At 38.5% G+C, this 27,596-nt stretch overlaps 1 protein-coding gene and 1 pseudogene across 2 annotated transcripts in view; both read left to right on the forward strand.

The window, feature by feature from the left end:
* Positions 1-27,596, forward strand: part of Kiaa1328 (KIAA1328 ortholog) — a 288,560-nt gene that overhangs the window by 227,460 nt on the left and 33,504 nt on the right. For both annotated transcript variants that reach the window (XM_021214774.2, XM_021214775.2), the window contains one exon: positions 7,496-7,604. In XM_021214774.2, the coding sequence (XP_021070433.1) occupies positions 7,496-7,604 (109 nt within the window). The remainder of the gene's footprint in view (positions 1-7,495; positions 7,605-27,596) is intronic.
* LOC110333235 lies at positions 9,442-9,826 on the forward strand (annotated as a pseudogene).

Genomic DNA, 27,596 nt, shown 5'->3' on the forward strand with positions numbered 1-27,596 from the left:
CTTTTATTATGTTTAGGTAGGGGCCTTGAATTCCTAATCTTTCCAAGACTTTTATCATGAAGGGGTGTTGGATTTTGTCAAATGCTTTCTCAGCATGATCATGTGGTTTTTGTCTTTGAGTTTGTTTATGTAGGCACTGCCCTTTCTGAACTCTATTTGAAAGCCAATTCAAAGGTCCCTGCTGTATTTGGGGATACCTCCTGCTGTCCCCACCATGACTGTCCAAATCCATTCACATCTGTTGCAGAACCTCACTCCTTAGTGGTGTCAGCTTGGCTGGCAGGGTTGGCCACACTCTTTATCTTTCCTTTGGAGATTTTTTTAGGCCAGCCTTACATGGCCGTCATTGTTGGTTGAATTCCCTGAGAGGATCTCAAGAACATCTTTTTTCTTACTGGGAAATGTTTGTGATAGACTTTACTGAAGTAAACAGTAATCATTAGTGTTCCTACTGATACTTGTAAGGGAGCTTGTGCTTATAGTGATGTTCACATCATGATGACCATCGTGGATAAACACAAGAGACAAACTAAGTATATTGGAAGAATCAAAGAAGTGGCAGAAGTGGCTTTCATCTTGCATTTAAGGATCATTTACTTATGTTTCCTTTATTATTGCTGTCATCTGCATTGTGTATTTATTCATAAGAAAATGAACTTATTCCCAGAAGTATGAAATAAGAAATATACTAAGTATCGATGTCTTTATCAACAGCACACAGAAGGCAAGCATGCTAGAGTGCTATGAATAAACCCAGGCAGTAGAGTAAATCATCCTATTTGGTTCACTAAAAAAAAGGATTTCCAATTTAAGACTCTATCTTTAAGAGTTAATCTTAATATAAATATGAAATATTGTAACTTAAACAAGAGCATCTACATTCCCCATCCTTTGATATTGAAAGAAGTACCTCAAAATACAATCTACGTTCCTAACATGTTATATATGTCTTGGGCCTTCTGTCACTAAACAATAACTTGTATGTGTATCTTAGAACATATGTCCATGTGTCATAGGAGCTCATTATGTATTTGTTGACTGAATTAACATAGCATTAAATATATTGATTTTTCTTTTTCTGTCCTTGTTTCATTTTCCCAAAATAAGGACCTAATCAGTTAAACCCTTTGACCTCAATGCCAGCAGTAATTTAGTTATTTAAGCAAAATATATGCTTACATCATCAAAACCCTTATGATGATTGATTGCTAATGTCAAAGAGAAAGACTGTAGTAAGGCCTTAAAATAGCAGCACCCAAGAAGTCAAGGGAACATGGTCATTATTTCATTTTATTCTAATTGAGGTTTAATTATATACAATACAGTTGCACAGGTCTTAGATGTACAGTTTGATAAGTCTGACAATTGTTTATATCAATTCATATGTAGTACATTTCCGTGATTACCAAAAGTTCCCTGGGTTCTCTGCAGATCGGTTCCTCCCTGAAACCATTCCCTGGGCTTACAGAGAGAGGGCTTTATCTCACTGTTCTTTCCCATGGCCCTTTTCTGCATATATGCCTCCCTGGTGTCTCTTTTTCCAAAGCTACCATCCTCAATAGTCATACAGATAGGACCCACCCATATGGCTCCATCAGCCCTTGATGACCTCCTTGAAGGCCCTGTCTCCTAGCATGGTCCGCTTTAAATAGTACTGAGGATTAGAACTGGGATGTAGCTAAATCCATAAACAACTTCCTTTCTGTAATTATTGATTTTGTTGTTGTTGTTGTTGTTGACTGCCTAAAGGCTCCATTCCTAGGAATAAAATAGTAAACGAATTCCCACACCCACTCCAGGTCTCAAGACAGTCTTCACCTGTTAGGGATGCTCTTACTGGTGTGTGTTTTTTCTTCTATTTTGTTATTTTTTAAATCAGGTTGAGAAAGTCCCTTCTGGATGATTGAGTCTTTGTTATAAATGGATCTTTGATTTCATCACATCTATTATTTTCCTGCACCAGTTGAGGTGATAATTATGTAATTCATTATATCACTATAACCAAACACCTGTAAAAGCAGTTTTAGAGAGGAAGCACTTTACTCTGGTAAAGAGCAGTGTCAGATATTCCAGTGGCTACCATACTCAGGCAGACACCGTGGTAAGATGGGCATAATTGGAGATTTTACTTCATTTCTTGTATGTAGGAAGCAGAGAAAGAGACAGAAAAGATCCAGGCATGTGTTAACATGCCCTCTACTCCCATGCCCATGACTTACTTCCTCTAACTATGTCCCATCTTCTAGAATCTCCAAACATCACACCATCAGCTAGAGATCAGCCTTTCCGTGCATGAGCTTTTGTGGGAACATTTCCTGTCAAATCAAAGTAATCCCATTTTTTCACTCATTAGTTTGATCATTTGCTAACTGAGATGTTGGGATATGTCTTTGTGGTTGTATTGATTGTGTCAAGTTATATTATCATAACATGTCAGTGAAAAAAAGTGGAGTAGATAACCCTAGGGGCTCACCCTCCACCAGAAACACTGAAGGCCACACCATTAAAGATCAGTCTTGTCAGAACTCTGAAGAAGAGAAGGCTTTGCAGAGACATGGTAGGAGAACTTGGTGGACTCCCTCCCTAAGAAGGCATCAGTCTTTAAGATGTTAGCCCAGGACGGATGACAGAACCTGATCTCAGTAGAAGCAGGTATCAGGGGCTTCTTCTGACATCTGCAGGGTCCTCAGGAGGTTGGCGCAGCCCTGCTTTGTGTTCTGCCTAATGCACTTTTCATATGATATTCTGTGAGGACTTTGAATCCAAGTGAACATGCTGCCGCTTCCTAGAATAAGAGAGTAACAGTGACAGAATATACAAGAAGCCATAAAGACCTAGATAAACTGAACAGACAAACTATCAGATTCTACTCCAAAAATAAAACATCTGAACGGATCTTTAACAATAATCATTTTTTTAAACTCTCCTTTAAAACAAGCTTGAATCATAGCTTCACAAGTGAACTTCACCAGAACTAAGAATTAAGGCAAATATTTCTCACACTTTTTCATAAAATAGAACAGGAAGGGATACGTTGGAACTTATTTTAAGAGTTCCCTATGCTGAAACCATGCAGTCATTAAACAAACTGTAGACCAATGTCTGCTATAAATATGCATTGAAATAGCCCAAGCAAAAAACCAGTAGCAAGCTGAATGTAGCAGCATATTAAGAAGATGATAAATCATGACCAAATGGGATTTAACTTAGGAATGCAAAGGTGATACACCTCAGAAAAATCAATTAATGTAACCCACCACATTAGCGGAAGGCAAAAACCACATGATTGTCTCAGTCAACAGAGAAAAAACATTTAGCAAAATCTTTTGTGAGAGATTTCATAAGTAGTATGAGGAACTTACTTGTGAACCCCGCATAGAATATACTATTCACTATAAAAGACTGAACCCCTTCCCCCCACTTTTAAAAGTCAAGGAAGGAGCTTGTGTTGTCTTCAAATCCAGTGCACTCCAAATACAGCTCATTAGAATACAGCTGTGCCTTTCATCTTCATACAGTCTCGCCTTGTTTTCTTTACTGTCACAAGAGTTGAACATAGTGAGTTGTCTGCCCCACAAAATCTAAGCTATCTGTTGACCCTGCCACAGTGCTAGATGGGGAAGAAGGACAAGAAGAGTGTGGGATACAAACTTGGAACATTTTTATAGGACAAGCTATGATTGGCACATGTAAAAACTTACAAAGAGAACAAACAGCACATATATGATCATCAACAAATAAACTTTAAGAACTTACTTTAGTTTTCATAAAAATCAAGAACAATGCTAAAGAAAATTGTAAACCAAATACATACATGTTAAAGCTATAAAGGACAGAAAAGAAATAAGTAGTACTTGACCCTCAGAAACAAAGATATCATGGCTGGGGGACAGAAACTGGAGTTGTCCTAGGCACCAGTATAACCAGTTGATCTGGGATCAGTTATGCCAATATTATGTATATAGCTATATACACATAGAATATTACTCAAGCTAAACTCAACATATGATACAATTTAGCTGTCTTTAACAAGTCCAAAAACAGAGGTTCTTAATCTTTGAATACCAAATCAAGAAAAAAAAAAAAAAAAAAAAAACAGAAATGTTGACTAATGGATAGGCATACAAACCCAGCTACATATAGATAGAAAATAACCCCCATTCATCTGTATATCCAAAAAATATATGTATGTTAACACATGAATAAACACAGACATTTATATAGAAATTTGATTAGCCTAATGGATAGCTTTATTTCTAGACTTAATTTTAAAAAAACATATAACATCTTTGTATATATTTATATTTGTAATTGTATAAGGTTGTGGTTTTCTGTGACTATATAAAGCAACAGCATTGCTGCACACTGAATATTAAATCATAATTTATAGAAGGAACTGTTGTGCCCAGATTGAAAAACCTCAAAAAGACCACCAAGGATAGCAACTCTGGTGCAAACACTTGAGAGTCTTTATTCAAGCTTGAGAGCTTGAGAGCTTTAACCACAAACCTTCCTGATGCAACAGATTAGGAAAAGCAGCCATGAGGTCTAGGAGAAGGGGTTTTTAAAGGAAAAATAAAAAATAAAAATGGAGGTTTCCAAGCCTTGGCATTACATGATTGGGTAAGAGGTTTATGGAAAACATCTGGTCATTGATTAACTGCTTCTACAGAAGAGAAGCACCCTTTGAAACAGTATCTTCTAAGTGGAGAAAAGAATGCAGTAGGACTGGTGACTCCCCAGGGTTGCTAGGAAACTTTAACTAAAGGAGTTCCATAGGGCCTATGACTTCCAGCAGCTGCAGCTGGCTGGATGTGTTTCACTCTGGGACCTGGTCCTCAGTTTAAGCTTATGTTTCTCATAAACTAATATAGTTAAAAACTAATGTGACTTTTGAAAGCTTAACTTATAAAAAAAACTTTGAGAGGCTGGTTTGTGGTACATCCTTTAATCCCAGCACTTGGGAGGTCAGCCTGGTCTATAACCAGAGTTACACAGAGAAAACATTATCTCAACTTACACACACACACACACACACACACACACACACACACACACACACACACACACAGTTGAGAGTTAAAAGACAAAAGAGAAGAGAATAAACTTAACCTATACCTTGAATAGCAACATTCTTGACCTTTTGGGGATCCCATACCCTTCAGAAAAATAAGTGAACATATGTTTGGAAATTGGATCCTCTAAAAGTTCCTTTCTTCAATTTTACTCCTTCAAAGTATCACAGAACCAACTTTCATCAGAAGTATGAAAACAAAAAAGACTGGTGATTTGGTCCAAGATAGTAGCTAAAGGATATTTATAATCCGTCCCTACCAGAAATGCTCTCTTTCTACTTCACTCACCTACTGTCTTAGGCTTTTACTGCTGTGAACAGACACCATGACCAATACAAGTCTTAGAAAAGACAACATTTAATTGGAGTTGGCTTGCAAGTTCAGCGGTTTAGTCCATTATCATCTGTCTCTAAGGCAGCATCTAAGGCAGGCATGGTACAGGCAGAGCTGAGATTTCTATATCTTCATCTGAAGACTGCTAGCAGAATACTCACTTCCAGGCAGCTGGGACTAGGGTATTAAAGCCCACACCTACAGTGACACACCTACTCAAATAAGGCCACACCTCCTAATAGTGCCCCTCCCTGGCCCAAGAATATATAAACCATCACACCCATGAATCACTTTAATTGTTTCTACTTGTTACATAGCTTCAGCCCCCTACCTCCAATCTGTCCATTCTAAATTCTCTAGAATATTAAATTTTCTGATTTTTATTCTTTCTGTTCTTACATCTACCCCAGATTCATCTCTCCAGAGAACAGTTTGGCACTGTGTTGGTGGTGCTACTGTTTTCTTTTTCAAGGTATCTAACGCAGTAGCTAAAAGTCTGGCCAGCAGCCCTGCTTGCATTCAAACCAGTGTCACCCTCAGTAGCTGTGCAGTGCTAGGAATGTGCTTGATTTTCACCTGAGTTCCATAAGATGGGGGCAGTAGAAGAACCTGAGACTGTTAAAAGAACTGACTCAAGATAGTCATTAGAAAGCAATCAAGTTATAGTGATATCTAATAGGTATTTCTTGAATAAACTACATATTCAACATTGTGAATTTTAATATAATGTTTTTGTTCATGTAAATCTCTACTTCAAATTCTATGCTCTTCATTTTTTACTTTCAAATGTCTAGCTTCCATGTCAGAGTATCCCTACTCTTACTGCTAGATACTGTGATCCCTAAGTTCTTAATATCTCACACTTTTCATAATTGTGAAAGACAATGGAGACAACCCTCCCTGTTGCCTGGAAATAGATGCAGGCTCCTGCCTTAATATCTTTGTTACTTTTAGGCCAGCCACAGAAATCCCATCTTTGTTTTCATTATTTGTCTATATGCTATCAATGTAACATACACGGCAAAAGTTCTTATAAAAAATAATTTCTAGAAAAGGTAAAACTGGAGATAGGGAGGGACAGAGAGTAAGACCAGATCCAGATAGGGAGTTGAAATCAACTCCCTTTGTACACAAAGAAGCCCTGGGAGAAAAGATTGATACTCTGTATTTTTGGCATTTTAGGATCTGGTATTCCTAACACTCCAAATGCTCACTTCATGTTATATAAATATTCACTCACTCCTACAAGAAAGGGTGGATCTTTCCAAATAGGCTTATAATGCCTGCTGGGCAGCAGTTTCCAAGGAACCAGAGGAAATCATGACAGAATTCTCATAGTCCTCCAGAATAAAGATGGATGTTTTGTGTTGTTGAAAAGTAATAAATATAAAATAAAAACAAAAAGAAAAGATGTGTCTTTATAATGCTATCATTTTACTTGACATCTCGGAGAGAAGAGTAACTAATCAGCTAATTAGTACTTCTTAGAACGGAACAGGAGCCAGAACAGGTCGGGCTGTAGGAAGATAAATTATTGCTTAGGAATCTCCTAAGACCTTGCAATGAAGATATGCTGGTCATGTCTTTCACATGATACATGTTGTAGTTCAGTGTCCATTTCTTAAAAGAAATGGTATGTTTATATCTAATCTTAAATGCTTTTAAAGAGACTCAACTTGAAAGATCTGGAGATGCAAGGTACTAAGAGTTTCTGTTTTGTCAACAAGAAAACTTTTGTTAATAATAGTTAAATAGTTTGCTTTCTTGGGCATTTTCATAGTGAACCCAAATCACTAGAAACATGACAGGCAGATATGTCTAAAAACAAAATAATTTAGGCTGCTATTGCACAGATGGGTGGATGTTGTTTGTTTTTAAGTAAGGCAATATGAATCACTGATATTTATAAAAACCAACATAAGGAACTTCTTAATTGCCATTGTTCCATTTCGGGGTTGAGGGGTAGGAGGAACAGTAGTCTGTTCCTGAGGCTTTGGAATGTCCCAAATGCTCTGCTTTGTTTCTTGAAGTTAACTTTTCATTTCTTTTGTTGAATACTCAAATTATTTCCTTTATTGTTTTTATAGAGACAGTAACAGGAGTTAGAAAAGATGCATCCACATCCCCTATGTCAACACGAAGCCCTAAAGAACCCCCGACACCAGCCTCATTATCATCCCAGCACAAAACCTCAAGGTAAGCCCAAGAGATCCTTTGACTTGGTGTTCTCCATGGGAGAATGTTTGTAAGACTGGAGAATCTTGACAGTTTTAGTGATCTTACTCAACAGGCACTTATTATGAAGCTTTAGATTTGGCAAATTCATTACAGATTTCTTTTCTCTATATTCATGCTTTTCTGAAATGATCATGACAGTTGACAAGGATTTCCATAGAAACCCTGTCCACAGAAACTCTGCTTAGCAGTGTGCCCTTCTCAGCTCATCATCAATGTTGCTGTAGTTAGTTAGTTCGTCTGCTTGAATCTGCCTGACAGCAGTGTGCAAACTCCTCACTACTTCCCCAGTGCTCTGGATTCTTAACACACACACACACACACACACACACACACACACACAGAGAGAGAGAGAGAGAGAGAGAGAGAGAGAGAGAGAGAGAGAGAGAGAGAGGAGAGAGAGAGCTGTCTATTTTTTTATGCCTTAAACTACACAATGGCTTGACCACTCCCAAACTTCCATGTTGCTAATGCCTTCCCTCTGATACTCCTGAGTTATTATTTATTAAATCTATATTCCATCTTTGCTTCACTAGAACCAATTGGGGTGGGGAGAGCTGGGGCCACTCTTTCCCAGCTCTTAGATGGCTGAAATTCTGTCTTCTGCAGCTCTCAAGCCTGCATCTTATTCCTTCCCCAGCTTTGGCAATCCTCTATCCTTTCCTGTGTCTCTTGCCTGGGAACCTAAAAGTCCTGCCTCTGTCTCACTACCCAGCTACTGGCTGCTGGCAACTTTATTTACCAGTCAACGCCAACCTGGGGCTGGGACCCTCAGCATCTTACATGCAGACATGCAGGTTCCTGAGTAATTTACGTAGCCAAATTAACACAAGTAGCATCAAACCAATCCCACAACACGTTGGTAGTAATGTATTCGGTCTACAGCTTTAAGTGACTAAATTCTGAAAACCCTAGTGAATTTTGTGCTAATGGTATCTTGACATCTGCTTATACCAGAGACTTTAGAAGAGCCAATTGTTTGATCATCTATTTATGGAGTTAGAGAAAATATATCATTTAAAACTTCTCATATTAATATAGCAACTCTCATATTTTACATTTAAGGCTCAATATATAGAAGCATCAGTTTCAAAAGGACTTGGTTTATGTTTCCTTGGGGATAATATTGATTTGGGGCACTTAAGTACCTCTTATCACGTGAACATATTGCCTAGATTGTTGATCTGAAAGTTGGTGATTTCAAAGGTACACTATAAAACATATTCTTTGGTGTATGGTTGTTTGAGAAAGGAAAGAGCTTTAACTCGTCCTTCTATAGTGCTGTCTTTCATTCAGGTACTATTCCACAGAAGACAAACCTACACATTCTTGAGAAGCAGTGTTTGTTCTAACTGGTTGTTATTGGCATGCCTTTAATTGCAGAGGCAGAAAGGTAAACACCACAAAAGACCCTGGAAGTGACTGGTATAGAGAATAGTAAGTCAGGCTGCTGTCTTTTAGTGCTATGAACCCAGAACTATGCCAAGCTCCTTGACTTGTCTTCACAGCCTATGGATAGTACCCTCATCTACCCTCATCCCCCATTTTAAAATTGGGAAAGTATGACTCAGAGATACTGAGTGGGTTGTCAATAAAAGACAAGGCCAGCTTTCTAGCCCGCCATCCCTAACGGAGGCCATTCCCGGTGGCGCAGCTCCTGGTGGCATGCGGGTCCGGGCAGCGCGGAAAGCAGCAGGAGGAGGAAGAGCAGCGCAGGTCTGAGAAGCAGAAGTCTCCCGGTGCACCTGGTGGTGAGCGTCTCTAGAAAGAGGAGAAAGCAAGGATAGGCCCAGGAGTAATGAAGTCCAAAGATCAAGGAGTAAAAAAATCTCAACATGGAGAATGACCATCAGGAAAAGGAGAAGGAAGAAAAGCCGCAAGATACCATCAGAAGGGAGCCAGCTGTGGCCCTGACTTCCGAGGCTGGCAAAAACTGTGCGCCTAGAGGAGGTCGCAGGCGGTTCCAGGTTCGGCAGCCCATCGCTCACTATAGATGGGTCCTGATGCAGAGGGCTGGGAAGCCCCAGGGAAGGATGAGAGAGGAGAATGTACAGAGGTTTGGGGATGATGTGAGACAGCTCATGGAGATGCTAAGGGAAAGGCAGCTGAGCCACAGCCTGCAGGCAGTTAGTACTGACCTGCTTCATCATGACCACCATGATGAGTTTTGTCTTATGCCCTGAGTCCTGAGCTTTTCTCTGAGGATGACATGGGGACCCCTGCCTTGTGATGTACAAGTTTTGAGGTTACTCCTTTTGTGTAGATCTCTCCCTGTTACCAGCTTCTAATTGAAACTTGTGTTTTTTACTCGGCCTGTAATTCTTTTGTTATCAGACTTTATCAGTTGCATGGGAAGATCCGTATACATATTGTGAACCTAATAAAGCAGATTTAAAAGACAAAAAAAAGAAAGAGAGAGAGAGAGAGAGAAGGCCAGCATCTCAAACTCCAAAGTGATATAATGGCCAACATTGTCAGAATGTGACATAGAAAATAATTAGTTAGCTTGCCCATCTCTCTCCACTGACCTTCTCTCTTGCTTTCAATGCTGTCATCATTGGAATTTACTAAAGAAACAAATGAGTTTTGATTCTGGAAAATGAACAGACCTTCCACCCAACCCATAGGGTTTGGCTGGATTAGAAATGGGTAATCCTCTCAATTTTCAATCTCAGTGAATTTTCTTTCTGTTAATATTTAGACAGCATTTAGTTGGTTGGCTGGCTGGCTGGCTGGCTGGCTGGTTGGTGATAGGGCTCAAATGTAGGGCTTGTACTTGATATGTAAGCACTCCAACACTGAGCTACCCTATAGCACAAAAATGTGATCATTAACACTACCTTAATGTATTTTTGAAGGTTGACTTTCAGTTTTAAAGGAGACATCAAAAAGAGGAACAAAGTCTTTTTCTGTAAGGCTTTTGCAAAACATTCTCAGCATAAATTTTGTGAATGAACCATATCAGTATGGTACAATATTATAAGCCCTGGTTTAATTTGCTGCAAAACTCACATTTACAGATATTTAAAAAAAAAAAAAAAAAGGATTATTCATCTGCTGGTCCTTAATACTGCTGATCAGCTAAATATAGATCCTCAGGAGCTTTGTAAATAATAAGCATTTAGCTGACTAAAAGATTGCATAGCACACCAGATCCTATCTTTAGGGGAATTCACAATGACATATCATCAGTGTATTATTCAAAGTGCAGAGTTGAAAATTATTTGGTTCTATGAAAATCAGCTACTGGGACAGCATAGTAGTGTCTCTCAATCATTAGCATCCAAAGTATTTGAATCATTTTCACTTCAAAGTATACTCTAGTCATTTTTATAGACTTTTCTTTAAGTTACACAAACTCTGGTTCTTCCACAAATCTTCAAAGAGAATAAATTTTAATCCATATTCACCCTAAATTGCAAGTTTTTGGAGGTTTACAAAAGGCTTGCAAAAAATAATGGGATGATTCAGTGATGGAGGACGAGGATACACTTTTCCTTTGTTCTTGTAAAACTCCTAAAACTGTCCCATGTCATTTCATGTACAGTCAAAGAAAACAGTCACGACAGAGTCATCATTCCCATTCATAGTATAGGTTTTTAATTGTTCTCTCTGCTGGCTGTCAATATAATGTGAAATTTTCATTCCCTATTCAAGATGGAAAAGTTTGTGGCTGAAAATGTTAACATTTGCATTTTTATTTGTTGATTTATTTAAAGGACAGCCTTTCCTACAGCAATCCATCACTTGGTGACACCCCAAATATGAATAATGTATTCTAGACTTGTGGTTACAATGTGTAATAAGTACCTGAGATACTAAAGGAATGTTAACCATGTTGCAAATGTAATATTTATCAACTCATAAAGTTTATTGCTTTTGAGGTTTAATAATACTGACCATAGAACATTAATATTACTTATCTTGATTTTAGCCAGATAAGTTTATATGTAGAAATATTCATCTATCTCATGCTAACAAAATAAATATGTAATTTACAACACAAGCAAATAAAGCATTATAGCGTCCCCTGATAGGAGCCATAGTGCTTCTTTCTCCACATTTTACCTGTGACTACAAGGTTGGTTGTGCACCCCTTAGTTGGGAATAGTAAAGACAATGATTATCTTGGCCCAAGAGGTTTGTGGAACTAAACAAAACAATAGTGTTCACTTCCACTTAGTAAGAACAGGAAATCCTGCACAGATCAGTCCTCCTAGAGAAATGAATGGAGGGACTTTCTCATTGTGAGCACCAAGGCAATACATGAACTTTAGCTCTGGAAGAAAGAATGGTTTGTGAAGCCTGAAACTCCATTCTTATGTCCACTATGAAGCCAGGGATGGGCAGGTGTAGCCACCACTGGCCACAGGTTACTGGGTTCCAGAAAGGAAGATGGGGTTAGATGGGAAAGGCAGTGAGAAAAATAACTAGCCAAGACAAAGTTCTCTGATCAAGGCCCAATGTTTATGTATGAGTCTGAGCTTATAAGGGGGGGGGGGGACCCATCCCCCACCATGCCAGGATCTCATGGTCACTTTGTCAGGATCTGTCAGGAAAACAAGCTCAGCTGCTCAGCAGGTAGCTTCTTGCAGAAAGCTGCAGATGTGACAGACAAAAGGCTTTACCTAGGTAGGAAGACTCCACCCTAGATGAGCTAGCAACTGTGGCAAACAAGGTCTGAACCATCCTACTCAAAGCTGGGGGTGGGGGAGAAGGGCACAGTTCCTCCCTTTTTGTTTATTAAAAATTAGCTGGACTGGGGCATAAAATTTACTTATGCTCCATGGTCCTGCCTGGGAATTATGGTGGCTGGTGACTGTGCCTGTCTTAGGAGTGAATCTATTAGACTCTTTCTGACCTGTCTCAGAGAACACATTCAGCTTGTTTGTATTTATTTGCACAAACATGGCCTTTTAGTGTTTATTATGAACAAACAGGACCTCTTGACACATGTCTCTGTCTTAGGTTGAAAAAGCCATAGACCAGTGGCCCGTCCTTGGCTGCTGGCCCTCATAGCACACCTTTCTCCCATTCAGACCAAAACTACAATATGCACTCAATGAATCTCTTCATAGCAATGAATAACTGCCATCTGAGCTTTGCTGAAGGTGAACCTGTATAGAGGTAACAACCTGCTTGGAATACAAAGTCATAAGTTAAAGCAGCATATGGTGCCTGTCATATGTTTGGGAGTTCTTTCTTTTCTTCCATGATCCTTTTGTTATTTTCATTGCCAAGTGTTATTATTTTTGATGCAACTGGCTTATTATAAAGCAACTGGTTTATTAACTCTGTTTTTGTAGTGTTCAATACTAGTGTGCAGAAATACTATTTATTTTTATATACTGATCTTTTTCCTCATTTATTATTTCTAAACATTTTTATGTGTATTGTTTAGGATTTTCTTTATAGAAATAAAAATCTTGTCATCTGGAAAAAAAAAGTCATAAATTAAAAGGAACAGGATTAAGCTTGTCTCTGGGGATGTCCCAGGCACTCAATTCAGTTGCAAATTAGCAACTATCAGACCCAGGGTCTGGCTTCCCAGTGTGGGGGAAGTGGCTTTGAAAATCAACAGAAAAACTTTTACTTCTAAGGTAAATAGTGGAAGCTATGATCCAAGTTAACTCTGCTGGCTAATAAAGATTTTTTAGCTATCATCATAATTGGAATCTCCAATATTGGATTTATTTCTAGACTAGTCCATGATTGAGTCAGAATAACTGGTCACATTAAAGGAAAGAGAAGAGTCATTATAACTCCTCCTTTTGGTGAATTTTTCTAAGTCAGTCTCCACAGTCTCTATCTTCTCTGTCCCACAAGATTTAAAAGCTTGAAGCAAGGCAGCTTAGCTTGTCTAATCTGAGACACAGCAAGCAAAGGTGGGTCAAGAACACCCAATACCGCCTTCCTGTCACCATTGTCAGGGCACTCAGCAAGTTCACAGGTCAGCATTATCCTTTCCTGTCAGCATGTCACACCAATCACTCTGGCAGCTAGCAACCTCCTGCAGCAGCATTCTGTGCAAACATGCCCTCTTCCTCATATTAAATACCTAAACAGGATCATGCTATATGCCAGTAAGTGGATCCTTCCATCTCACCTAGGCATGAGCGTGCCTAATTGTAGGATGTTTTAGGCACTCAGCAAAGAGTTTCTTGGCATCCAAATTTTAAAATGTTTTAAATAAAAAGCGTGATTTAAATAATGTGCACAGAGATATAATTCTCCCCTTTTTTGTTTTTTAAGAATTGTTTTAAACAATACCTTGTCCTTGAGAATTATAAAAAAATCCCAGCAACATGGGTAACATTAAATTGTTGACAAAACATCTCAAATGCTTGACTGTAATAGCCAGTTCCAATATCTGTTTTAATCTGATTTGGAACACCAAGCATAAAAAAATTTACATAGGCAATGACCAATTACATTTTTAGTTGTTTCTCTTATCAGAGCAGTTGCAACTACAAAGCCTGAAAAGGTATCAATAGTCACATGTGCATATTTTATTTTTCTTTTTTTTCTTTTATTAGGTATTTTCTTCATTTACATTTCAAGTGCTATCCTGAATGTCCCCTATACCCTCCCCCCACCACCCTGCTTCCCTGCCCACCCACTCCCACTTCTTGGCCCTGATGTTCCCCTCTATGGGGCATATAAAGTTTGCAAGACCAGGGGGCCTCTCTTCCCAATTTTATTTTTCTAAAATCAGAAATAGGAGTATCCAATTGCAATAACTGATTAAGTATAAGTCCTCAAGAATTAACACCATTATGTGGAACAGGTAGAAACTGAGGATTAAGAACAAGTCTTTATAATTTGACATACATATTCTCTAAAAATACCAAATTATTACCNCAAGCCATTACTATTTTGATGATGTAAAGAATGAGATTATATGGCCAATTGTTCTTATGTAAGGCCTATAATCTACCTGGGATACAAATTCGAGGTGGCATCTTCTTAAAGGGTCTTGTCCAGGCAATCCAGGATGAGTTCTTAAATGTCTAAGGACAGTCCTTTAAAGGAATGGTATTTTCTCTTAACTTGAGTTGTATATGCATAAATAGTAGCAAAGTTTGAGAATTAGCAGTATCTAAAAAAAGGAACAATTTTAAGTAATTGTAAGCCCTGAGCTAATATATATATATATATATATATATATATATATATATATATATATATATATATATATATATATATATTGGCTATCCGTATTTATTTTTCAACATTTCAGAACACTGGCTATAGCACAATTGAATTATCTGTGCTGAAGCAGGAAGAAACTCAAAAGAATAAACATTTGATCCAATCACATATGTTTCTCTCCCATAGAAGGGTTTTTTTGTTGTTGTTATTGTTTTGTTTTGTTTTTTTTTAATTTATTTATTTATTATATGTAAGTACACTGTAGCTGTCTTCAGATACTCCAGAAGAGGGCATCAGACCTTGTTACAGATGGTTATGAGACATCATGTGGTTGCTGGGATTTGAACTCCGGACCTTCGGAAGAGCAGTCAGGTGCTCTTACCCACTGACCCATCTCACCAGCCCAGAAGGGCTATTTTTAAATACAGTAGATATATTCTTTATGGGATACGTGAATACATTTACAGAAAATATAAAAGCATGCATAGAAGCAATTTTAACAACTTGTCTTTTGGATAATGATTATCAGTTTTACCTAAAAAGTTTGCTATGCAATAGGCCAAATATCAATATTCTGCAATAACCAATTTAATCGCTGTTTGAAACAGGAATAGACATCTCTTCAGGTTTTTAACACATTCTTTCCAAAGAATTATCTTCATGATTCTATTCTACATTTTTTTATTAATACCACAACAGCTTCATAATAGGATGTTAAAACTTTACTTGGAGATGAAGAAAGCTGAATCCACATTAACACTCTCTTTTGCCAAAGAATTGCTGTGGGCACATTGAGTAACAATAACTAAAATAAGCAGCTAATATTTGATTACCATTGATTATAATTGATAACAATTGATTACAGAAGTTTCCTCTACTTTCTGCACAGCTTTTTGTTTCTCATCATTAATTTGCATCTCTCTTGATAACATCCAGCAAAGGCTTAAGTCCTCCTGTGATGAGCTTAACGTGGTCTTAGCCAATAAACATCTCCTGGAAGCTTTTAAAAACAATTTGAACTAAGCAAATCATCTTTTCTTTCTTAAACTTTCTGTGCCACAATTTTTCTAGGATATAACTGAGGCCCTAAATATTGAAAAAGACATTGCCTCTGAATCTTTTCTGGAGCAACAACTACTCCTCAAAGCTTTAAAGCTTGTTGTGTAAGAGGAAAGGTTTGTAGTAAATTTCCCTTCAGAGTCATTAGCTAATAAAATACTTTCCATATAAGAAAAAATATCCACTGAAAGATTCAAAGTCCTAGCTTCTTGTACTGAAGCAGAGACAAAAAAATTTCTTTTCTTACATAGTGTAAGGCTATTAGCCATACCTAGAGGCAAAACTTTCCAATGATCACAAGCTCACTAGAAGCAAACACTTTACAATTATCAGGATGCAAAGGAAGAAACAACCTTCCAAATCTATAATAATTCTATATGGAGTATGCAGGACAGATTGTAATCCCTCTATAAGTTCCACAGCCTCATTGACCTTTCATAAATCTTAAGTTTAAACTTTATTTTGAACAACTCCTGGATAGATCGGAGGCAAGGGAAGGTGAGGTCCCAAAAACTTTCCTAGGCAGGGTTTGCAAAACTTAAGAAATGCCACACAAGCCTAGCTGAGGCTGCTCTGAGCTTTGTATTAACTCAAATGTTAATTTTTTGTTTGTTTGTTTGTTTTTTGTTTTTTAAATCTGGGCATACTGCCTGAGTCCTGGCCCAAAGATTATCTCTCTTGCAGTGAGGACAGATTTCATGAGAACATTTCTACTGTCTGTCTTTTGCTTTGTATGGCCAGATGGCTGCAGCCAACTGCATTAGAGTTCTCATAAGACAAAAGGAACAAAGGAGCCCCTGCTTGAGTATCTCTGAAAGTTCTACTGCCTGTTTTTAGTAGCATATCCACAAAGTTCTGAAAAAGTTCATCAGGAGCCTGTTTGATACCAAATAAATTTCCACTGAGATCTCCTTTCCAATCTTGAGGGGTTAGATTTTGCTTCTACCACTGTATCCAGTAAAGCTTGTGTAAAAGGGGGCAGCAGGTCCATACTGGCTCCAGCTGTTTTTAACTCTTATTATTCTTGAAACCATCCTAATTACAGTATATGGGTGAGTTAAGAATTCTGAGCTTGCAATCAAACTGCAAACTGCAGCCAATGGAACACTGGCAATTTAACCATAATTTTTACGTTTCTTTTGCATTAATGGAATATATCCATAACTTTTGGAAAGCAAAACTCAATTTTAAACAATCCATTCTCTTTAAAATCAATACCAGAAGCATCCCTTTCACATTACGAAGTTTGTCTGCCAATTCGTATAATATGAACGCATGACAGTGCAACTTTTAATGCTTCATTAAAGAGACATTGTTTAAATCTTCTCCCTTTATAAGTCTAGGGGGTTTTTTGTTTTTGTTTTTTTTGGTTGGTTGGTTGGTTGGTTTTGGTTTTGGTTTTGGGTTTTGGTTTTTCGAGACAGGGTTTCTCTGTATAGCCCTGGCTGTCCTGGAACTCACTTTGTAGACCAGGCTGGCCTCGAACTCAGAAATCCGCCTGCCTCTGCTAAGTCTAGTTTCTAGGATAAGAATTCATAAAATATAATCCCAATTTAGAAGTATTTTTAGAGGCCTGGTTTCCTGTGCTGGTTCTGTAAGACACGAAAAGCCTTACATCCGGGCTATCTCACTCACAGAGACGCAGAGACGGAGACTGATGCAAAATGCAAGAGGCTTTTTGATCCAGCATGCTGGAGTCAAGATGGAAGCGACCCCAAGTAGCTAAAGCTAACACCTTTTATACATGTTTTAGAGCAGTTCTCAGTCACAGTTTAGGACTGGCAGTTTATCATAGGTTAACATTTAACTGCATTAAGGGGGCAGACTTAAGGACCAGAGACATTGTGTGGGCCTTTCTAAACAATCAGAGGACTATCTCTTAGAGGGTAAACTTAAGGACTGGAGGCAAATTCTGGGAAAAGAACATCTTGACATTTCCTTAACTTTTTACAACAGTGGTCATTTTGAGCAACCACAAATCTTACAGTTCATGCCATGTGTTGTTGTTGAAAATGACTCCAACCCTGAGTTACCAGTTTTAAGCTAACTTTCTTGTTAACAGTGTTACACCTTTTTAATCATACCAATAACTTATAAGCCAATACTCTATGACCAAGACATGCAGAGCATATTTATACCTTTAAAACCCGTCAGGCTGGGCGTGGTGGCACACACCTTTAATCCCAGCACTCGGGAGGCAGAGGCAGGCGAATTTCTGAGTTCGAGGCCAGCCAGGTCTACAAAGTGAGTTCCAGGACAGCCAGGGCTATACAGAGAAACCCTGACTCGAAAAACAAGAAAAACAAACAAACAAACAAACAAAAACAGTCAGAAACCAGATGACATGGCTACACGAACCTTATAAATTTAAATCAATCAAAGAATTTTTACTTTTTTTAGCTATAATGTCAAGAGGAAAAGCACTTTGTCATTTGTTGAACCCAATAATCACAATTGCAGAGATTTTTCTAGGAAAAAAACAACTATCAGCTAATTTTCCTAAGAACTAAGAAGCTGCTGACCCCTCTTAAGCAGGTTTTCAGCAGGGCCTCTCTGCTGTACTTGACTCCTGGCTAAGGATGCGGGGCAACTTAAATCAGCCTCTGCTGTGCAGACTGAGATGGAATCAAGACATGGACAGCCAGCAGATAAAGTTTTCACCATTTTGTCTTTTCAACATAAAACAACAGTCATTCACACAATGAAACAAAAACAGACACAAATTGATACCGTGGACAAATTGGTGCACCAAATGCAGACAATACAGAGAGGGTAGAGAACTTGATATGACCAGAACTAAGGATATCTCCTGTAGGGGCCAGAGAGAAAGCAGGATGTCTCCTGATTTCCTTCTATCCCCGAGAAAGCTCTCTTGATCTCTCCCTCTCTCTCTCATGTCATTTGTATACCTGGCATCCCCTCCCCGTTTTTTCTCATTTTATTTTATTTTATTATTTTAAGCCCTACTCTTCTCGCCTGATGCAGTTCTTGACTGTGGGCAAATGCCTGTTTAGAATTTTTCAGTCCCATTTTCCACTGTCAACCCCTAGCTGATCTCAGCGTTGGGCCGACACTGACTCAGTCTAGCCTGTATCCTTTTTGCACCCTTGTGATCAACAGCCTTCAAAAGATGAAATTTGTAGTGCTAACATTAATGCTGTATGTTGCTTATCATGCAGGATACATCTTCTGTTTTCTGTGGGGCCCCACCAAGACAGTGTACCCTGAGTTGTTCTTTCCATTTTTATGCCATTCATTGGGTGCCACCTGTAGCCGCCAGCTGCCATAGGATACTGGGTTCCTGAAAAGAAGATAGGGTTGGATGGGAAAGGCGGTGAGAGAAATAAGGAGCCAAGACAACGTTCTCTGATCAAGGCCCAATGTTTACTTATGAATCTGAGCTTATAAAGGGGGGGCTCATCCCCCACCATACCTGGATCTCATGGTGGTTTTGTCAGGATCCATCAGGAAAACAAACTCAGCTGCTCAGCAGGTAGCTTCTCACAGGAAGCTGCAGAGGTGGCAGACAAAAGATTTTACCTAGGTAGGAAGACTCCACCCTAGATGAGCCAGCAACTGTGGCAAACAAGGTCTGAGCCAGCCTACTCAAGGCTGGGGAGAGCACAGACAGGTTACCCTTTGCTTCTCAAATGAATTGTTAGGGGCACAAATACTACTTTTTATATAGCATAAATATATGCTTTTGCACCTTCCCAAATTAGGTATGTCCACTGCCAACAATAAAAAATAAAGTTTCCAACCACCAAAGCCAAAGAATTTGTGTTTATTAACCAACATCCACTATGATTGGTGTCCCCATTGAGGTGCAGAATTATGTATTTCTTCACTATAAATGACCTTTCTGATTATACTTGATATATGCCAATTTAATCAGAAAGTACACTTACATTAAGCAGATATTTGTATTAACATAGCTTTGAATTTCAAGCCTTTTATCTCACACCACACTAGGAGATAAGGCATCTTACTGCTGCTCTTTCAAGTGACACAGTGCGTTTCATATTGAAATGAAGGAAGGGCCTTCTATAATTCTTCAGAACGGCAGAAATGTCACTTTCTGAAAAGCTGATGGAGTTTCTACTTCTCAGTCCTGTGACGAGACGATGATGATTGTTCCACACTGATGAACAGTGACTAATTCCATCCCCAGGGCTGCAGGATTAAATCCACAGCCCCTGAAGTACAAGGTCACTGAGCCCCTTCTCTGTGCCTGTGATTCATTACATATCGGGGCACTGCTCTTGCGTATCTGTTTTCCTGTGACATGGAAAGGGAGAAAGGCAATCCCTACACATCATGCCCAGCAAGAAAATTTGTGCAGCTAACATGGATTTATCTGCTTCTAGAAAGTACCATTGGTTTCTTTATCTTGTTTTGCCTTTTTTTGTTTTCAGAAAGATTTGCATTTTCTTTTTAAACTACAACATGGAAGATTTTTTAGGGTTTTCTGTTGTTGTTGTTGTTGTTGTTTCTTTTTCAGATACTAGCTATGGATTTTATGAAACTTGTTAAGTCTAGGGTAGGGGTGGGGCACATATTTAAGTGTTTTGAAAAAGCCAATAGTATATTAGAGACAGTCAGTAGATGGGCAGAAGAGACATAGCCTGGGTTTAGGATTACTGCACTGGGTGGGGGGAGGGGAGAAGGTGTCAGAGGAGGACCATGAGTTGAAGAAGAAGGTGGAGAAGGAGAGAGAAGCTGCCATGGATAATCATGAAAACATGGCCTCAAGGGCTGAACAGTTAAGAGTTAAGAGAATCACAGATGAAACATTGTAAGCAATAACTTGTGGTTATTGAGAGGAAAGTATATTCTAATAGCATAGAGGGTAGATATCTGCCCTGCTCTTATGCTGTTTAAGGCTTATTGTAAATATAAAGGCTGTGAGCGTCTTTTACCCAGGAACTGAATGGTCAAAGGCTGGGTACAAACCCCGGGTGGGATTAGATAATTTCTATAACAATGGAGAGATATATGCACATGCTCAACTGAAGTTGTCTTCCCGTTTTTATTCATTTGGGGATCCACCCCAGGATGGTAGCACGCACATTCAGGATCTCCTACCTCAGTTAAATTTCCCTAAAAAAATACCCTTACAGACACACTCAGAAGTGTACCTAAGTAATTCCCTAGGTTTGTCTTTATGCGATAATGCTAACAATAGATATTAGCCATCCCAAACCCCATTTTAAAAAGAAACTGTTGTGATTCCTTATACTTCTTTGTATACTTGCTTTATAGAATAAGGTAAGAAAATGAAGCTGATAGGCTAAATAGCAATACCAAAGGAGAAAATGGAGCTTGAGGAATCCTATTAGGACATTGGTATCGTGGGAATAATTCCTGACATTATAATATTATTAGTTTATACTTAAGAGTGATCTAGAATTACAGTCCTTGGCTTCAGGAAATACTTCGAAGTCCAGACTGTAGAGTGAAGATAGTGTCTTAGTCAGGGTTTGTATTTCTGCACAAAACATCATGGCCAAGAAGCAAGTTGCTGTTCAATACCAAAGGAAGTCAGGACAGGAGGTCAAACAGGGCGGGAACTTGGAGGCTGGAGCTGATGCAGAGGCCATGGAGGGGTGCTACTTGCTGGCTTGCTTCCTGTAGCTTGCTCAGCTTGCTTTCTTATAGAACCCAGGACTACCAGCCCAGGGATGGCACCACCCACATGGGCTGGGCCCTTCCCCCTTGATCACTAATTGAGAAAATGCCTTACAGCTGGATCTCAATGGAGGCATTTCCTCAAGGAGGCTCCTTTTTCTGTGATAACTCCAGCTTGTGTCAAGTTGACACACAAACCCAGCCAGTACAGACAGGATCTAAAATATTTTATTCCTCACAACTTATTATACTGTGTAAATATTCTATAAAAATGATACGTTACCAATGAGGTTTTTAAATTTTTGATTGCTTCCTTATTCATTGTCGTGTTCTTGCTATGTAGTACAGATTGGCCTCCAATTTCCCATCTCCTACATCAGCCTCTTAAATGACTGCATTTCAAGTGTGAACCTTCATGCCCAGCCTTAAAAATATTTAAAATATAAGCAGGAGAAACACATTTGTAGCAGGCAAACACACTTCAAAATTTTATACTCAGTATTCCAAGAAGTTTTGAAATTATCAAGGTTACCTTTGGCCAGTATGACAGATATTCCATCTCTTTGTCAATCCATCAACAGGTGAGCGTTATGCTTTCCTTGTGTCAGCTGAACTCTGAAAACTGTAATTAGTGACATCTTTTCAGTATTGCTATAGTCCTTGCTATCATTTTACAGTTTTTAGCCTCAAGAAATGCAGTTTTAGAATTTGTCATCTGATTGAGGTCACCAAATTCCTTTAACTTTAATTTTAAGAAACTTCTTTCGGGTCCCTCTGTGCTGTGCATTTTAATTCCTTTGTAGAAAATTGTTTTATATATGTTATATAATGTAATCCTCCAAATCATGAAAACATAAACCTCCAAGAGGCAATTCTCAAACACCTAAGAGCCCTGTAATACCTGGGTTTATAGGCCTGGGCTTCAATGCTAGCTTTGCAGTTTTGAGAAATAATTTCACCTAATCTGTAAAATGAGAATAATAACAGCTCCCTCATAGTCATATCCTGATGATTAAGCAAGATACTGTATGTAAAATTGTTCACACTATCACACTATCCTGTTCTATTCTAACTGCCCCATAAAGAGTAACTGCTGTTGTAGAACTTTCTAAGGCCACATAAGCCTGAGAAACAAGGTGTGCTCCAAGCTTTAGCCTAACACAGTATTAGGAACATGGTTAAGTTCAGCTCTGAGGTGAGCAGTTCAGTTGTTGGGTTTTGTTTTGTTCATTATTTGATTTTTGTTTGGTTTAGGGACTTGTGATCTTCCTGCCTTAACTTCTCAGGTGCTAGTATTTCAGCCATATACCACTATACCCAAAATACTGTATGTTTATATTTTAGCCTTTCAGCAGACTATTTATTACAACTATGTTGGACACTTCCAACATGCTAACATCCATTTTAGCTTTCTCCTGTACTCTGGGAAACAGAAATTATCAGGATGTAGAACAACACATCCTAATGATACTGGCCTCTCCTTTAAATGCCATGAGTAGTAGCTACACAAAATGGCTTAGAGACAATCAAGAATGACCTGCATTAATATTTTTATGATATGTGGAGATGTCATTGTAGGTAAAAGTACTTCCCTAATAAAGGGGAAGACCTGAGAATCTATAGACAGTAGTTTATATCAAAGAAGACAGAAGGAAAGTCCAACACCTAAGGTTGAACTCTGACTTTACATGTGTGTCATAGCAGTCATACAGAAAAACACATGTCATACAGAAAGAAAAAGATAATTTAATTTATTATTGATTGATTGATTGATGTCTTGAGACAGGGTTTCTCTGTGAACAGCCCTGCCTGTCCTGGAACTCACTTTGTAGACCAGGCTGGCCTTGAAGTCACAGATATCCACCTGCCCCTGCCTCATGAGTGCTAGGATTAAAGATACGTACTACCACACCTGGCAAAAGAGATAATTTTTTAAAAATTTATAAATGAGATTTTCTTGACAGCAAATATTCTTCCATCATGAAATGTCTTTTCTTGTTTTTGTTCTAAATGTGTGTGAGGAGTAAATATTGGCTATATGATAATTAATATTTAATGTTGTGTGCCATAAGACATTGGTTTAGAGAGTCACTTGAGGACTGGTTGAAGTTGTTGGTAATAGATTTTTATCCTTATAAATTAACTTTTTGTAAAGGTGCTGAAAGAGTTGAATCCCCTTTTACCAGTACTTATAAAACCTGTCTGTAAGTAGGATTGCTTAGAAATCCCTTTTAAAATTACCCATTTCTTAGCCTAATCCTAGATTACTTAAATCACAATTGTTAGAGATAAATCACAATTGCTAGAGATGGATCCCAGTGATATGACTTGTTTTCCAAATTAGTTCTGAAACAACACTCTAACACTTGCAACACACACACACACACACACACACACACACACACACACTCCAACATTATCCCTCTTTGCCTTCTGGTCCTACCTAATACCAGGGCCTCTCCTTCCTATTGTTTTTAGAATAGGGCCATTATAATCCTTTAAAAAACCTCCAGATAACACTAAAAAGAAGTTCTCAAAAAACCTCCTGTATTAATGTAAATAGGTGGTAGTAAGAATTAGTCATTAAGACCTATTGTTGATGCCAGCCTTCTCTATGAAAGATTCTATGAAAGATGGCTCAATCTCTAGAGAATCAGAATCAGTAGCACATATATGTAATTATTAAAGGGGATATATCAGATTGTCTTGCATGATTTGAATATGGATAGTCCAAAAATTGCCATCTATCTCCAAGAGAGTCAAGAGCTTCACAGTTGTCCAGTTTAAATAGATGGAACTTCAGAACAAGAACAGTGGACGCAGCCCCAGCCGAACGCTGAGAGGTTATAAGCTCCTGAGAGAGTGACTGGCTTGAGTATGTTGAAAGGCTGAAGAAGCTAAAGTCCATTTCCACAAACAATGGCAATAGAATAAACACACTCAGGAAGAATGACGCTGACAATGGCCAGTGAAGGGCTGAAAGGAACCTTAAACCTCATGGAGAATTGGAAAAGCAGTACAGAAAAAGATTATACCAATTTACAGCTCCAATCATAGCTCCTTAGCTATGGGTGAGTTCCTAATACTGCCTGTATGGGATGTACAGTAACTGTTAGCAATCCAATCCAACCATGAGACTGGCAGTTCTAACTATAGGAGAGTTCCATAGCAGTTTCAAGCTTTATATTTAGACAGGGAGCTAGCTATTATAAGTATGTTCCAGAGAAGATACTCCTTTGGATTGCTCCAGCTCCAACAATTTAAACAACTTCAGTAACCACGGCTCAGTACCCAAGGGGTTAGCAAAGCTGAATATGTGGCTTGTCAGAAGCTCTAGGGTCAGCGATTGACTCATTTATTGGGCATAGGCCAACTCCCTCAACATCTTTAGCTTGAGGACCAGCAGCTGCCATAGCCACATAGCACACAGGAATGCTGAATCCACTCCTGTTTGCCTGGCAATAACTAGGGAAGGTCTATTCCCCTGTCCACAATCTAGAAACTGTAACTACTCTTGTAAAATCTCAGTTTTGTTGCAGAAACTTGGGGGACAAGGTCACATAGCATCTCCAGGGTCTACTAGCATGGTCTCTAGGAGCAACCAGTATTTATAATAGCAAAAGACCAAACCTCAACAGTTTCACCTACATCTGTGTTTGGAGGCATCCAGAAGAACTATGTAATTCCAGAAGTATGGAGTCAACTATGGTCTCAACTGCCAACACCTATGCTTACCCTGCAGTATCTAGGCATGGTTTCCTTCCTATGTTGTGTTTCCTTCCTTGGAACTATAGATGTTAATGTAAAAAGCCTTGGTATAGCCCTGGTGCCAAAAGCCAGGACTTGTTCTCTTGAGAGCCCTAGGGAAGATGTTCATATCCTGTAGTTCAGGAACCAGAGGTGCAGTTCCTTCAACCCTTGCTATCACCTCTGTTTTCCCTGAGATGCAGAACAGTTCTCTTCCCATCCCATCTTACCAAGACACTTACAGCTGCCAGAAGCCTGGTGCCGTCAAGTTGTTGGAGCCTGGAGACACACATCTTTGGAGACCAACATTACAAGTCATATGACTGCTTTCATGAACAGATACAATCTATGTTGTTAAGACACTCATAAACTTACGATGTCAATAAAATATAGATATATTACATTGATACTATACTTTTGAGCTCCTCTATAACCAACCCAAAGCACCAGTTCAGCTGATGTCCTGTACCCTAGTTAAAGAAAAATGTTTGTTTTTTTTCCTTATGCTATTTCATAAAATTGAAACAAATGAATGTTATAGTAAGTTTCCTGACATCAGCACAGGAAACTTACGTGACACACATGAAAGAAAATATAACACTTTCAGAAGGGAGCAATAATTCTCTGACAATAGGTTCTCAATTTTAAGGAAATATAGTAATTTCCTGAGAAATATTTTAAAACAATGATCCTAAGGAAACTCAATGAGATGCAATAAGATGAAAAAAAATTTTTTTTCTAAAGAAAATAGAAAAGGTAGTCATGTATGAAAATGAGAATTTCAAAAAAGAAACATTGCAAAAACTAATAAAAACTCTTTGAATTAAAAAAATAATGAATTAACATAGTTTCCACAGCAGAGTAGAGCAAAGGAAAGAATTTTTCAGAATTTGAACACAAGTCATTTGATCTCACACAGCCAGACAAACCAGGAGAAGAGACAAAGGAGAAAGGGGGTGGAAGGACAGAGGGAAAAGAGGATGCCTACAAGACTTCCATCTCACATGGTGAGAACTCTAGGAAATGAAGAAAATGGAAAGGCATTGGAGACTTGTTTCACAAAACAGTAGCTGAAAGCCCCTCATTCTTTTTTTTTTTTTTTAAAGATTTATTTATTTATTATATTTAAGTACACTGTAGCTGTCTTCAGACACTCCAGAAGAGGGCGTCAAATCTTGTTACGGATGGTTGTGAGCCACCATGTGGTTGCTGGGATTTGAACTCTGAACCTTTGGAAGAGCAGTCGGATGCTCTTACCCACTGAGCCATCTCACCAGCCCCCAAGCCCCTCATTCTTCAGTAAGGTATGGTCTGATTCAAAAAGCATAAAAGATCACACCCAGATTCTAATAAAACAGAGCTTCACCAAATCGTAATCAGAATTTCAAAACTAAAAATCAGAAAATCCTAAAAACAGCTAGGAGAATTCAAGTCCCCTAAATGAAATGGATTATTAAAGACTATGCCTGATTTTTTTTTTTCTTAGAGTAAACCTTACACTGTAGAAGGAAATGACGTGATACATTCAGAACACGGAAGCATAGATAGTGGCAACCATGAATATTATTTGAAGAAAGTTATCCTTCAGAACTGAAAGAGAATCTTGCAGAGACTGTGGGCATTTGTCACTGTCAGACCAGCTCTACAACCACTCTCAAAATTGTCCTAAATTACAATGAAAGAGTGATAGCCACCATCATAAGAATACATAAAGCTCACTAAATGAGTAGATACATGAAAGAGAATGGGAATCAAACCTTAGCCTGACACAAAATACCAATTACCAAAATAATCAAATAAAGAAAGGAAAAACCAGTTTACAAAGTAAACAATTAAATGGAAGGAGAAAGTTCATATTTGTCAATAATAACCTAACTATATAAATGTTTTAAGTTCACCAATCAAAATACATAGCCTGTCTAGATGGACTCAAAGAACAGACCCAAATATATCCTCCTACAAGAAACTCACTTCACTAACAAAGCAAGCAGGGTGAGCTCCTCTCAGATACTGCCAACACAGCTAGCTGGGTTTGTGAAGGCAGACCTTGCCATAGGAAAAATGTTTCAAATTCTGTGGGATAGGACCAGGAGGATCACTGAGAAATTCAACACTTTTTCTCAACAATATTTTTAGTATTTTTGAAGAATATTAGAAAAGTAGAATAACACAAAACATCTCCAGTTATTAGCATATTGTTTATTGTATAATCATATATATACATATATATTAATGTATTTAACATTTTCTTATTAAGAATAATGTACCCGCCGGGCGTGGTGGTGCACGCCTTTAATCCCAGCACTCGGGAGGCAGAGGCAGGCGGATTTCTGAGTTCGAGGCCAGCCTGGTCTACAAAGTGAGTTC

Source organism: Mus pahari, chromosome 15, assembly GCF_900095145.1.
Source record: "Mus pahari chromosome 15, PAHARI_EIJ_v1.1, whole genome shotgun sequence".
NCBI lineage: Eukaryota > Metazoa > Chordata > Mammalia > Rodentia > Muridae > Mus > Mus pahari.